Raw genomic sequence first — 14,350 nt, 5'->3', positions numbered from 1 at the left:
TACCTTGGGAGAGAGCAATCCCAACCCTAAGCCAAACCACACAGCCCAGGGTTCCAGCACCAGGGAGATAAATCCCTGTAACTTCTGGCTGTAAAAACCAGTGGGAGTTGGGATGGCAGGAAAAACTGCCAGATTTTTAGGGGACTCTGTTTAAAGGGCCCACATGAACTTAGGGCATACGCAAACCCAACCACTCTGGGATGCACCACCAGAGCTACAGCTGGAAGGGTCACAGTAGCAGCATACAGGGAGTGAGTGGAGTGACGGAATGGGGCAGGTGCCTGGCAAACCTCTAGAAGCCAGGCAGCAGCACAGTCCCTTGTCTGAAACTGCCCTCCACCAACAGAGCCACAAAGCAGTGGGTTGCTTTGCCCTGGTGATTACATAAGGCTCCGCCCCACACAATTTACAGTTGCCTCTTCTATGTAGGTCATGCTACTAAGACTGGGAATCAAAGCAGCTCTACCTAATACACAGAAACAAACACAGGAAGGCTGCCAAATTGAGGAGACAAAGAAATATGGCCTAAATGAATGAAGAGAACAAAATAACTAAATGAAATGGAGATAAACAATCTATCAGATGCAGAGTTCAAAACACTGGTGATCAGGATGCTCAGAGAACTCATTGAATACAGCAACAACATAAAGGAAGAAATGAAGGTTACATTAAGTGAAATAAAGAAAAACCTACAGGAAACCACCAGTGAAGAAGAGGAAGCCAGGATTCAAATTAACAATTTAGAACATAAGGAAGAAATAAGCATTCAACCAGAATAGCAAGAAGAAAAAAAGAATGAAAAAAAAGAGGATAGTATAAGGAGCCTCTGGGGTATCTCCAAATATACCAACGTCCGAATCATAGGTGTGCCAGAAGAAGAAGAGGAAGAGCAAGAAATTGAAAACTAATTTGAAAAAATAATGAAAGAGAACTTACCTAATTTGGTGAAGGAAACAGACATACAAGTCATGGAAGCACATAGTGTCCCAGACAAGATGGACCCAAAGAGGATCACACCGGGACACATCATAATTAATATGCCAAAGGTTAAAGGTAAAGAGAGAATCTTAAAAGCAGCAAGAGAAAAGCAGAGAGTTATCTACAGAGGAGTTCCCATAAGACTGTCAGTTGATTTCTCAAAAGAAACTTCAGGCTAGAAGGGGATAGAAAGAACTATTCCAAGTGATGGAAAGCAAGGATCTACAACCTAACTTACTCTATCCAGCAAAGCTGTCAATTAGAATTGAAGGGCTGATAAAGTGTTTCCCAGACAAGGTAAAGCTAAAGGAGTTCATCATTACCAAGCCATTAGTATGTGAAATGTTAAAGGGACTTAAGAAAAAGAAGGTCAAAACTATGAACATTAAAATGGCAACAAATTCACAACTATGAACAACTGAATCTAAAAAACAAACTAAGCAAACAGCTAGAACAAGAGCAGAATCATAGATATGGACATCCTTTGGAGGATTATCAACTTGGTGGGGGAAGAGGGAGAATGGGAGCATGGGTGCAGAAATTAAGAAGCATAATTGGTAGGTACAAATAGACGGGGAGGTTAAGAACAATATAGGAAATAGAGAAGCCAAAGAACTTATATGCATGACCCATGGATGTGAACTAAGGGGGTGGTATTCCTGGAGAGAAGGGGGGTACCAGGTAGAGAGGGGCAAAGTGGGAAAATTAGGACAATTATAATATAATCAATACAATATATTTAAAAATAAAAAAATGAGAGACTGAATAAATGCTTCATTCTGCTTTGCTGTCCCACTCTTCCCATTCTGGTTTCTCAAAAGCTTGGGAGCAGGCTGTGAAATAGACATATGTTACACCAGGACAGAAGCAAATAGATCAGGATAGAGAATAAATAAACCTTGCTAAATGCCTGATAATTCTGTAGTGAAGATCCTATTGAGGAAGTGAAACTCGGCTGTCAGTGGGAAGTTCTATGCTCTGTAATTGATTAGAATACTCCAGTTACCACCAGTCTTCCCAGATGCCCGCGGACAAACAGGAGTTCGCTGCAGGAAGAAAGAGGCCACTGAGCTGAGGATAAGCATTTTTAATCACCTTTCTTCTTTTCTTCTTTTGGAAGCTCCAAAAGCTGCACGTATATACTTGCATCTTGGAAGAACAGTATTAACTGGCAGGGGCGAATGCCCTCAGCAATCCATGTTGTTAAACATGTTTCTTTACATGGGAGGTGCTCTGCACCTTGAGACATTAGCCTATTTTGGCAACAAAGTTTGGAATATGGTTTGCTCTTCTTCAGTCCCAGAGGTGGCAACATTTTCTGTTTTCAGAGTTGGCTATGTGCTGTTGTGTGAGACAAAGCTCCTGCCGCAGCCATGAGCTCTAGGGGCATTTGCTGGTTTCCCCAAAGATTTTGGACAGTGATAAATATAGTGAGCTATTCCTTTCCTCTGGTCCAAACATGTGCACCTACACCATGACTGAGCAGAGGCCCCATAGGGGACCTGCCCTTCTCCCATACCCAGCCTGTGCCCCTTAGCTGGAGATAGACACTTCCAAGCGTCCTATGCACGTGAGAGCAGAAAATCAGACCATTTGTGTCCTTTGCTATAGGAAAATGCAAAGCTAGTAGGGTGAATTAATTCTTACTCAGACAATAGAGTGGGGCCCCAGGCAGGGTCATTCAAGAGACACAACTTTTTCGTTGGAGTTTTTAGTAGAAGCAACTCTGCTCTGAGCCCTCATAACATCTAAAGCTTTTCTGGGATGACTCTTTGTCTCTGCTCTGAGGGCAGTTAGAGAAGGTATCCAACTTTCCAAAAGGAGCATTTTTTATCTGAAAGAGGGCTCCTTGCCCATGGCTGGGCTTAGTGATGCCTGTTGGGGGCCCAGCCTATGCATCTGTGGCTCCCACTCATTGGGACACGTATGTGAGGAGGGAAAGCACTTCTACATGGGAAAATGCTGTTAGTGGCCTTACTTCTGGTTCTCTGCTTCTATTCCTCTCCTGAATGGATCTGATTTCTCTAATGCTATAGAATACTATTTTCCTAAACTCATGTGTACCCCCTCCCACTAAATAATTGTATTGCTGAAAAGGGGCAAGCCAGTGGGTGAAATGTTCTGGTCCCAGTGGGGTAACTTGTGAGCTCAGGGAATAGACAAGTTGGAACCGTCTCTCACAAGTATCTGCATTCTGAAATTTAAAACAAAAGCCACCATTGGCCAGTGCTGTTAGCTAATTGTCAAACAACAGAGAATACACTGCAGCCAGAGAAATCCCCACTGAGTTTGGGTGGCTGATTTCTCTGGCAGCAAATGAAAGCTTTGGCTGTTGCCCCTAAGACTGGCTGAGCAAGCCAGGACTGAGCCCACTGCAGGTCCCCCCACGTCTCCTGTGGGCACAGCATGTGTGTATGTGGTGGGGGAGCGTTTTGAGAGGAGGTGCAGACACCCTAACTCAAATTTAGGCAGCTGCACACCTTACCCAGGGCCACCACACCAGTGTAATTTGTTCCACACCTCACAGCCAGGGTGATCCTAGCCTCAATGGGCAACAATTCGGAGGCATTGTTTACCAATCAATTTCCCCCTCTAAATAGGCTATTACAAGAGTGGACCCTTCTGCTTGCCCCGGCTAGGCCCACCTGTCACTGGGACTTCCTCAGCAGTGGTCACACTGTATTGATCTTTTTAATCCCCCTCTCTTTGAAACACAGAGCCAGCTGATGTGGAGTTCCCCAAAAGAATGGGTCTCCCACCGCCCCTACCTCTACAGGTAGCTGGGTATCTGGGCCTAATTCCCCACTGAAAAGTCTTAATTGGCTTATGGGAAGCCTGCAAGATCTCCCCTGTGTTTACAAGGTGAAAGGAAATGACAGATCAAACTCCCTGGTCTATCTTCATCCATTCCATGGTGGAAATCAGGTGTAGTTTATTTTAAATTGTTTTTGAAACAGGACTGGAGTGTTTGAAAGTGGTTTGGGATAGTGTTTCATGTTAGTGGTTGAACTGCCAGGGGGAGGGAAGAAAGGCCCCAGAGAGACAGCAACATTAGGCCAGAGACTTGGTGACTTAGTTTTTATTTACATGAAACATCTGCAGTACAAAAATGTAAACTTTGATAGCTCATTATAATAGAATAAACTCTTTATGTACAAAAATACATTTTCATATGAATGAAGCATCTTGAATAAATTAAAGTACTCTCCAACCCCATGCCTGAATAGCTACGCAAGAGTCTAGGGTTCTTCCTAGAGCAAAGCCCGCAGTGGTGGGGGTCGGGATCCATAATGCATGAAGCCCACTCCTTGTCTCTCCTTTTTAAGCCTTTTCATTGTATTGTCAGCCGGCTCAAACCGAATTTTCATGCTCGTTTTTCTTCATTAGAGTTCTACAAATTGTAAAATTGACTTTTCACCTCGTCTTCAGGGGCTGATCTGTCCCTTTTCTAAATCACACTGAAGTGGTGGCTGGGGTCAGCTCTGAGCCAGCCACAAAAGCTATTTTGTGGAGTTCAGAAAGTGCAAAAGGAAAGGCTGTCTAGGGGTGGGCAGGAGGGGCCTGGGGCCCAAGGCTGGAGAAACAAACCAAGGGGAAGCAATGGCGAGGGTGCAGCGACCTAACCTGCGGCTCAGGTATTCCCCTGTCCCTTTCTTTAAAGCTCCTGCTTACTCCCTCTGGCCTGGACTGAGGGTCCCGATGTCACAGTTGGGGCGCCATCTACTACTGTCTGTCTGGGGGAGGGAAGAGGTAACGGTGTCCAAAAAGGGCTTAGTGGTAAGGGATGAAACAGGGCGTCGTCTGGAGCAAGTCTTTGGGCAGGCCGGGGAAAGAGAAAAGGGAGTCGCCGAGACCGTAGGAGAAGTCTTCGGAGGCGGCAGGGCTACTGGGGTCAGAGAGGGGAGAGGAGGCGGCGGCACCGGATCCCCAGGACTCAGCGTCGCTGGCGGGGCTTGGGGGCCCGGGCAGGCAGGGGGCGCACTGTGGTGGTAGGAGGCGCTCCCGGGCACCACCCCCAGGCAGACCCTGGTCAGCCAGGCGCAGAGTCTCGGCCAGAGCCCAGATGTAATTGTATGCGAAGCGCAGCGTCTCGATCTTGGTGAGCTTGGTGTCGTCGGGGAAGGAAGGCAGCACGCTGCGCAGTGCATCTAGCGCCGCGTTCAAGTTGTGCATGCGGTTACGCTCACGGTCGTTGGCCTTGACACGCCGGCTCCTGCGAAGCGAGTGCAGCAGCGCCTCGGAGCGTACCCGTGCGCGGCCCCTGCGCCGCCGCCGCTCCTGCTCCTCGTCCTGTGCCCGGGGAGTATTGGACACCCCAGGAATCGCGGGTGCACCCCTGTGGGCCGGCACAGAAGGCCCCGAGGCAGGAGCTGACTGTTGGAGCCTGGCACAGTCCTCCTCGTCGGTGAGGAAGCCGGACAGGTCACTGCTGCTGCTGGGGCAATCGAGGTCTGAGAGGCAGGTCTCCAGAGGGGCTGGCATCGCTGCGTTGGGCAGGATCGACGGACAGATTGGAGAGCACTTAGACGGCAGGAGCCCGAGTTGAGGGCAGGGCCACCGGAGCGCACTTACTTTCCGAACAGCCCGTTCTTACTCTGTGCCCGCTGTGGGCACGAAGGCCTGGAAGGGTGCTGGAACGCACCGGGAACTTGGCCTCTCCTCCTCGACTCGCCTGCAGGGGCCACGCTCCAGCCGGTCTCCCGAGTGATCTCGCCAGCAATCAGATCAGCTCGTGTGAGTACCGAGTGTGGCACACGACCGGCCTCAGGACCCCTTAAGTACCCGGCACAACAATGGGCGCCCCCCTCCTTGGCCACCTCCGCCCCGGAGGCAGCCCCCATGAAAGGAGCGAGGCGGCAGGTCAGCCCCGTGCGGCGCCCGGGTATTTGCATAATTTATGCTCGCGGGGGGCCGCCCCCGCCCCTCCCCCCTCCCGGAGCGTGCCCGTAATTACCACGGGCCAATCGGTGGTGTCGCACAGCCTGGGGAGCCGTCTCCAGACTAAGCCGGCCAGGGCGTCTCTAGGCAGTGAAAATGGAGGCGGGCGGGGGGGGGGGGGGGGGGGGGGGGGGGGGGGATTAGCCACCGAGGCACGCTCCTCTGGGGGCGGGGGCCGGGTGCCCCTCGCTGGGGTAGGATGGAGAGGCGGGGCACAGGAAAGTGTGAGTAGCGGAAACCTGGAGCCAGCTGGGATCCTGAGTTCGCTTCCTCTTTTGGGCTGCTTACTGGCAGCTTGACTTTGGGCAAGTGATTTGACTTCACTTTCTTCATCTGCAAACTGGGGCACAAGGTCTACCCTGTTGAGGGTAATGTGAGGTGTTCGTGGGGCACTTGGCACAGTGATTTTGTAGTGGAGCGCCAGATGAATGGTTACGGGACGCAGCGCTCTCAGAACCTTGGGAAAACCCTGTCGAAGTAGACTGGGGAATGGCCCTGCTCACCTTCACCTGGGGGTGGGGGCAGCGGCGGGGAACAGTGCAGAGAGTAAAGGAACAGCCTGATTTCTCAAGTTGGATGGAGCTTTGGCTGACCCTCCACAACACCTCTCCCCAAACCCCAACGCTGTGGGAATCTCCTTCCCTCGCGGAGCCCCACCCTACACCTCCCCTTTGCCCTGCATCTGTATGCTTACATCCTGTGAGGCCCCTCCAGTGGGAACTAACAAGGGGACAGGGCTTTCCTGGCACAGGAGAGAGGGTAGCAAGCACCCTTCCCCCTTTTCCCTTAGTGGGGCTCCTCTTGTAGCAGGTTTTCATTCTACTTGTCAGGAGTGGCTTTTCTCTGGTCACCCACGCTCCACCTGGAGCAGTAGAAGCCCAGGCACCTCCAGCTTGGTACTTAGGGGAAAATGATCACTGAAGAACAGCACCCAGTTATGGTGGCCGGGTAGAAAACGGAATGAACACCTTTAGCAAAGTTTTATCCCCCTCCCCATGATATCTGAGTGTTGGCCTCAGTCCTTTACCTGGCCTGCTGTCCTCAGAGCTGACTAGGACACTGTCCCCTTTCTGGAGGGGTGCTCTCTCGGGGCAGAGACCACCTTGGCTGGCTGACCAGTGCTTGTCTTTTGGCTCATGGGGCTCTACCCAGTCCTGGTTTCTCCCACTGCACTCCACATGTCCCCCTGCCTGGGGGTGGGGGAGGCTGTAAGCATCATATATAAAGGCTGTTGTTGTGTTAGAGGTTATAAAAAGTGGCTTTAGCCAGCTCGAGCAAGAAAGGGAAATTAATTGGGTGCTACTGGGTGTCTCAAGGAACCCCCACGGGTTGCTGGCATTTTAGTAAGCCTACAGTAGTAGGCAGGGGTCCCCAGTCTGCCTGCCTCTGTTTCTCTCCCTGCTTCAGCCTCCCGCAGCCCCGACTTCCTTCAACCTGATGACATCTCTGGGCCTCTGTATTGTTTTCCCGACTGCTGTAATAAATTACCACAAACTAGGGACCTTAAAACAACAGAAATTTATTCTCTCACAGTTCAGGAAGTAAGAATTCCAAAATCAAAGTGTTAGCAGGTTGGGCTCTTTTTTGAAGGTTCTGAGGGAGACTCCATTCTGTGCCTCTCTTGGCTTCCAGTTGCTTCTGGCAGTGCTTGGAATTCCTTGGCTTGTAACTGCACCACTTCAATCTCTGCCTCTTTCTCCTGTGTTTCTGTGTCTTCTTTTCTGTCTCTTATAAGGACACCTGTGATTGGATTTAGGGTCCATCCCAAACCAGAATGATTTCATCTTGAAATCCTTACTTTGGCTCCAGCTTCAAAGACCCTTATTCCAAATCGGTTCACTGTTTGATGGTCTAGGTGGATGTACCTTTTGGGGAGCCACTATTCAACACATTATAGTTCCTTTTCTAAGTTCCTGGAGCAAAGAATTGTTCGGCCTGGGGAATGGGGTCATCAGAGTGGCCATTTGTCATTTTTTGGCTGCCTTGCACCTGAAGACCCATCCCATTGAGGAATTTGGATGCATGAGCACCTCCTTCCCCATTCATGGCAATTAGGGTGCAGGCATGTGACAGTCACATGCCCCTGTTGGGACTTAGGCTGTGAACTAGTGGCAGTTCAGAATACATTTGTATCGTGGCAGCAACTGGTTTGTGCTGGGCTGTGACCAGTGGCGGAAGAGGTGGTCAGGGGCCATACTGACCTAGATCTTCCCTGCGCCTGCCTTCACCTGTGGTTACACACACACACACACACACACACATGTGTGCGCCCACTCACATGCCTGTTTTCCAAGTCTGGTTCTCCAATCTTCCCATTGATTGCAGAAGAAACCCCATAGCTTTTTGCTTGAGTTGGTCAAGTTTGATGTCTGTGGTTTGCTAAATAAAACACCAAGTTAAATAAATGCTCAGGTGCCAAAGTATAGAGACTGGGGCAACCCATATACCACATTGTGCCTAGTCTGGGCCAAGTACTGTGTTAGACACTGATGTACCAGGAGGGAAAGCCTGGCTGGTGGGGACCAGGAGCTCTGAATCTCGTAAGACTAGTCTTCCATGCCAGCAGAACCCTTGGAGATTATTCATCCATCCACTGCCCCTCATAGTTGAGGTAGAAGATGGGGTCCTCCCCCCAGGTTATTCCAGGGATCATTGGTAGTCAAACTAGAGCCAAATTTGGGAGTCCTTTCAGCCTCATCCTACAGTTTTCAATCACAGCCAGTACGTATACAGTGAGTGCCTACTGCATGCTGCCCTGTGCCAGGTGTCTGTGGAAAGTTAGGCAGACTTATATAGTTTTGGGGCAGGGGATCTGTGGCCACAGAAAGGTGACCTGCCACTGGCTGGGAGAAGTCCCGAGGGCCCAATGAGGGAACAGATCTGATGACCAGTCTGGATGGGCCTTCTTTGAGGACCCAGTGAGAAGAGGGTAAGGGGCAGTTGTGATGGGCCTTGAATGGCCATGGTAGCTTTTCTTCTTCCTTTCTGTCTCCTCCCTCTGCTGTTCTCTCTCAGTAGTGCTGTCACAGCTGTCCCAGTGGTTTACTGCACAAGGGTATCCAGGGCAAGTGGTGGCTAAAGTCCAGCCTCCACCAACTGCCAAGCCAGGCGCCCTAACGTGGGACTACTCTGCCCAGAGAGTTTACTTTTCACATGTGCACAAAGGCCCCTCAGAAGGTAGCAGTGACTCTGCTCTCGCCTGCCTTTGTCCCCTCCTCTGCCTGTACCTTAGGGATCAACCAGGCAGCGTCTTAGCCTTGCCTGCTCCTGGCTCTTGGGCATTGCATGTGGCAGCTCCTCCCCGAACATTAGTGCCTGCCCTTGGTCCTTTTCATTAGTGCATCTGAGGCTGCGGGGCGGGCCTCCTCCATCCGACCCAGAGAGGATGAAGCTGAACCCTGGGAGGGTGAGAAGTAAATGGTTGCTGTTGTCTGTGAGGCTTAGAGCTTTCTCCTTGAGAGAAAAAGGCTGTGCCCTTCTAGGAGGATGTGTATCCTGGCTGGGGAGGAAGAAAGTTTCTCTCAGTTCCCAGATCTCTTGGAGCCCAGTCTGAGCGCATCTGTGGAAACTCTCATTCCCAGAGCACAATAGGATGCAATGTGGGCATGTAATAAATCCAACCACATCAGGCGCCAAGGTGGCGCGGGCTGCACCAGGTGTTCTGGCTGCCTGATGTGTGAACCATCCAGCTGCCTATCTGGGGGTGGGGGGAGGTGGGTTGGTGGGACAGATGCCCTAAGGGACTGGATTGAACCAGAGTTTCTCAGTGGTCACCTGAGGTGGTAGTAATGATGGGGGTGGAGGGCTTCACCTCAGATGCCCAGAGTTAGAATCTCTAGAAATCTGGACCACATGCAGTGGTCACTATTTGCTGATACCCAGAGGATCTGTTTGTCCCTCATGTTGAAACGAGTGTCTAGCTTTAGCATCACCCTTTAATCCCATGCTTGCCCAAGCCCTTGCAGCAAATCGGGCATGTTTCAGCGACAGCTCAGAGGTGCCATACATGCTGCCAAGGCTGGGGCTTCTCCTGTGCCTTTGCCTGCCTCTCTCACAGCTGGAGGTGTGAGGTGGAGGGAGGGTCCTTGAAAGGCATGTGGGGGTCACAAGGCACAGCTCTGCTCTGGGCAGCTCTGCAGATCTGACTCAGGACCACCATGGAGCTAGTAGGGAGGTGACTTCAGTTCACTACTGTGAGGACCTTTCTGATGTTAACACGCCGATGAGCCAACTCTGCAGAGATTGGGTGGAGAAGCTCTTAGGGTTGAGAAAGGCGTCTGATGCTTTCGGGGTCTTTTGGGATTCTTGGTGTATTTTTTTAAAATGAGAACCAAAAGAGGAGAAAATAGTGGCAAATTATAAATGTTTACATGTAATAAATTAATGTGATCAACAAATGAAAATACAAAGTAGCCTGGTCACAAAACAATATCAGGATTTAAAAGCAAACATTGAATTATAGTACCTATAGGCATGGAGATCCAGGGACGGACCCAGGTTTAAATTTGTGTTTGCACATTTTATTCTGCCAGCCCTGTCAGTGTCTCAGTGCCTGGGCTTGTGGCATCACTGGGCATTAGCACGCGTGGCCTCAGAGCCCTTTTGTGGATGCCAGGCTGAGCCAAGTGGCCTGCTTGCCACTCTCCTTTTCATTGACCAGAAACACTATAGGCCTGAGGTTGACAGACTCTTTCAGAGATGCTGTAAGTGCAGTGAGGCTGAGGGCTTCATGTCCTGGAATTGAAGTGCTGAGATGATAATCAGAATGTGTTGGAAAGGGCGAGGTTACTCGTGTTTTATACTTTCCCCCCAAATTGTTTCAGCTGAGGCCACTCCCCATCCAGTCCAGGGGGTTAGACAGGATATTGATTTCAAGAGTGCTATGGCACCTACATTGTAGATCTGGGTTTCATGGGCTTACAGGCAAAGATGTTTTGTTTTTGTTTGTTTGTTTCTTTATGTGTTTTTACAGTGGGCATGAGCTGTCAGATGCAGTTTATGAATGAAGAGGTGAGTGGTGCAGGCACCTCACTCAGCCACTTGTCCACCAAGGTGTGGGGCACAGGGCGTCGGGGCGCTGCACTGAGTTTATGGGGCTGTTGGGTAGTGCTGATGTGTCCACAGGGCAGGTTGGATGGAAGTTGCTGCACAAAGTAAAGCTGTGGGGAGGGCCATCTTTTCTAAACAAAACTGCTCAGCTTCCACTGTCATTTTGTTTCTGGAGCTACCCATAGGGAGAGGGATGGCCTTGGTTTCTTGGGTGGCATTTTGGAGAGAAAATGTTATAATCTTTGTAGAAAAAAGGAAGGAGAAGTTACTCAAGAGGAAGGGATAAAGGATGATGTGGGACCCAGAGACGTGCAGTTCCTTTTAGTTCGTTAAATATACCCACAGATATGCATTTTCATCTAGGAGAAGCAGGGTGGGTTTGGGGGAATGGAAAGGAGAAACAATTCCCTATTTTCTTTACTGATGACCCATGACAGTTGTGTAAGGGGGGGCACAGGGAGGGGGGTGTGAGGCAGGAGGGGGGAAACAGAGGGGTCTTTCAGTGACAGAGCAAGGAAAATGGCAAATTATCCATGGTTTCCAGAAATCCATGGAGGCCCCCTTGGCCCCTGCCCTGCTAAATACAGTGCCGGCTGTATGCATTTCCCACCTTAGAGATGCTGGCTTGAGTATTCGGCAGCATTGTGCACTGACGTGTTTGGCTGTGTACAGTCTGCCTACGTGTGGGACGAACCTTGGCCTCCAGGGGAAGTCCTTGTGCAGATCTACTTTATTCTAGTGCTGTATAAGTAGTGCCTTCTAAAAATACACTGGGTGATCCCACATCCAAATCCGTTCTTTCTACAAGAATTTTTCAAATTTGACTGGAGTTCTCAAGCCTGTTGGGGGGACAGTATGTGCTTGGGCTGGCCCAGGGTTTGCAGTGCTTTTGCAGTTTGGGCCAGTCTAGAGTGAAACAATGTCCTTTTTGTGCCCAAAGTAGAGTCGGGGAGGCGAAGGGGGGCATGCACACTTGTGCAGGGAGGGCCCGTGAGGGTGCAGGCCCTGAAAGGAAGAGGGAGGAGGCAGAAGGTGCTCACCCCACCCCCAGAAGTCAGGCCTGGGATCGTTGTCACATCAGCTGCTTGAGGCTAAAATCAATCCTGAATCTCCTTCAGAGGCTCCGATTTTTGCTTTTGTAGATTTCTTGAAGTTAAATCTTCGGGGCTCAGATTAAAACAAAACAACACAAAACACAAAACACAAAACGTAGCTCCTGCTGTTGCTGTCACTAGATTTAGCTCCTCAAATCCAGGCTGCACCTGCCCCAGTATATTGCCAAAGCCAGAGTTAATTTTGCCGAGCAGTTTCATTTTTGTCTGCTTTCATGCTTCTGAATTCTTTTAAGAATGTCTTCAGTTGAGATTAAAACATTTCCCCCCTCAAGATGCTTGTGGGGCAAGTGTGGGAAAGCTGTGTGAGGGTGTTTTCTTCTGTGTGTAAAAAAGGAGTTGCAGTGAAATTTATCCTGGTGGAATTTAACTATTGGTTTATGGAGGATATTCAGAAATTAACACAGAGAAAGGAGAGTAGCTGAAATGTTTCCCTTTTGCTTTTCTCTGCCTTAAGCTCACTACATAAATTCATGTTGGGTTTGAACACAAATGCATTTTGTTTGTAGTAATTAAAATGTTTTAATGAGACAACCATAAAATCCACCATTAATTATTTTATTTCAAACACTTCTGCCTTCTTTTGAACCAGGTCTATTTAGAAATAGTTTAGAGAGTAGCCTGCAGTTTTATTCTTTCCTCTGCATTATACACAGGAGTGGAGAAGTCATTTATAAATAATTACACAATGTTTTGGGTCTTTGGGCTTGTATAATATATCAAAGCGATTAGTACACTTATTGTTCCATTGTAAGTGCTTTTTTTTTTCTCCTTTCAGTTTCACTTGCCTTGTCTTCTAGCTAAACCTTTTTCTAGAAATCTTTTGTCTTCTTCATTCTTTTTGCTTGTTACAGTCCAGGAGCATTCTTCTTATTCAAACACTCTCAGCAGGGGCAAAGAAAGCGACTTCGCCGCATCTTAAGTTTTACCATAACTTTCTGGCATTTTCTTTTCTTCCAGTTTTCCCAGACTACCTAGGGGCAATGAAGAATTATAACATACGTGAATTATTGGTACTCCCCTCGAGTTAGAGGGGGAAGAAAGTGCCTCATTTTCTATGCTCCCAAGGGTCCGAGCGAGCGGCCCCTAAACAATGTATTTATCACTTTGCATCTCTTTGGGCCGCCGGCCGCGCCCCGACGCCCCCACCTTCGCTGCCGCCGCCGCTGCGGGTCGGCTTTGGCCCTGGAGAGCTGGCGTTTCTTGGTCTCTTTTATGGGACCGCAAATAAAGGCTCCTTGGCTGGAAGAAGGTCTTCCCGAGTCCTGCGCAGACGACCCTCGTGCGGGTCTCTTCCCACGGCGCGGGCCTCGCAGAGCGCGCAGGGGTGGTGGGCGGGCTGCAGCCGCCCGCTGCCGGGGCCGCGTGACGGGATTAGGGCCGCACGAGAGGCGACTGCACCGAAGCCTCCAGCCACGTGAGGAGAGAAATGGCTTCAAAGGTCCCCAGCAAACTAATCCTTGTTATCTGGCAAGGATCCCCAAGCCCAGCCGAGAGCCGGGCCTGCCTCCTCGGGCTGCCTCCCCGGTCCCCAGCCCCACACTGAAGACCCGGAGAGCTGCGGCCGGTGCGGGCCGCCCCCGGGAACTGCTGTGATGGTTTAAAAACTGGGAAGGTTGTTAACGCTTAGAGAATAAAGATGAAATAGGAATCGGGACTGGGACCGTGGGGGAGGGGAATCGGAGAATCTAGATATTGGCAGGAAAATGGGGCGTTTCATTAAGAAAAAACGATCGGCAATGGGTCTAAGAAAAATACCGGTAAAGAAAATGCACGTTAGAGCTCCAGATACTCCCTGCAGGGCGTTTGCCAGGCGGGAGGGAGCTCTGACACTAGGCCCCCTGCCTCGCCGGCCCCCGCCCCCAGCCCGAGGAGCACGTCGCAATCTGTCAAGACCTGGCCCAGTTTCCATATGAAGGGCCGCCGGCGCCTTGGGAGCGCTGAATGGCTGCTCGCAGTCGGGCAGGCGTGCACGCCCCTGGCCCGCGCTGGATTTGGCCGCATTTGCATAGCAGGTGCTGATGCTTGTCCATTCTTACTTAAAGAAGTTTTAATATGGGATAAATTACCAGGAATTAGGAGCAGGCGTGGGCGGGAATAAAGGGACCGTGTCGCCCGTCTTATTACTGCCGCCTGGCTCAGGGAAGGAGAGAAATAGTAAGTGAGATTCGACTTTAGAAGCCCTCTCCTTAACAAGCTACAGTCCCTGCCCCCCTCCAAAAGGAGCCAGAAGAAGCAGGGGGGAACTTTAAGCAATTTGATTTTAGAATCTG

General features: G+C 50.1%; 1 protein-coding gene across 1 annotated transcript; it reads right to left on the bottom strand.

The window, feature by feature from the left end:
• Nucleotides 1-4,749: 4,749 nt before the first annotated feature.
• On the bottom strand, nucleotides 4,750-5,682 carry NEUROG1 (neurogenin 1). Its single transcript, XM_037059478.1, has one exon. The coding sequence runs from the start codon at nucleotides 5,458-5,460 to the stop codon at nucleotides 4,750-4,752; it is 711 nt and encodes a 236-aa protein (XP_036915373.1). The 5' UTR covers nucleotides 5,461-5,682.
• Between the last annotated feature and the right edge of the window lie 8,668 nt (nucleotides 5,683-14,350).

Source organism: Sturnira hondurensis, unplaced genomic scaffold (genome assembly GCF_014824575.4).
Source record: "Sturnira hondurensis isolate 20B ecotype Veracruz unplaced genomic scaffold, ASM1482457v3 Scaffold0011178, whole genome shotgun sequence".
NCBI classification, from domain to species: Eukaryota; Metazoa; Chordata; class Mammalia; order Chiroptera; family Phyllostomidae; genus Sturnira; species Sturnira hondurensis.
This window is presented reverse-complemented; position numbering and strand designations above follow the sequence as displayed.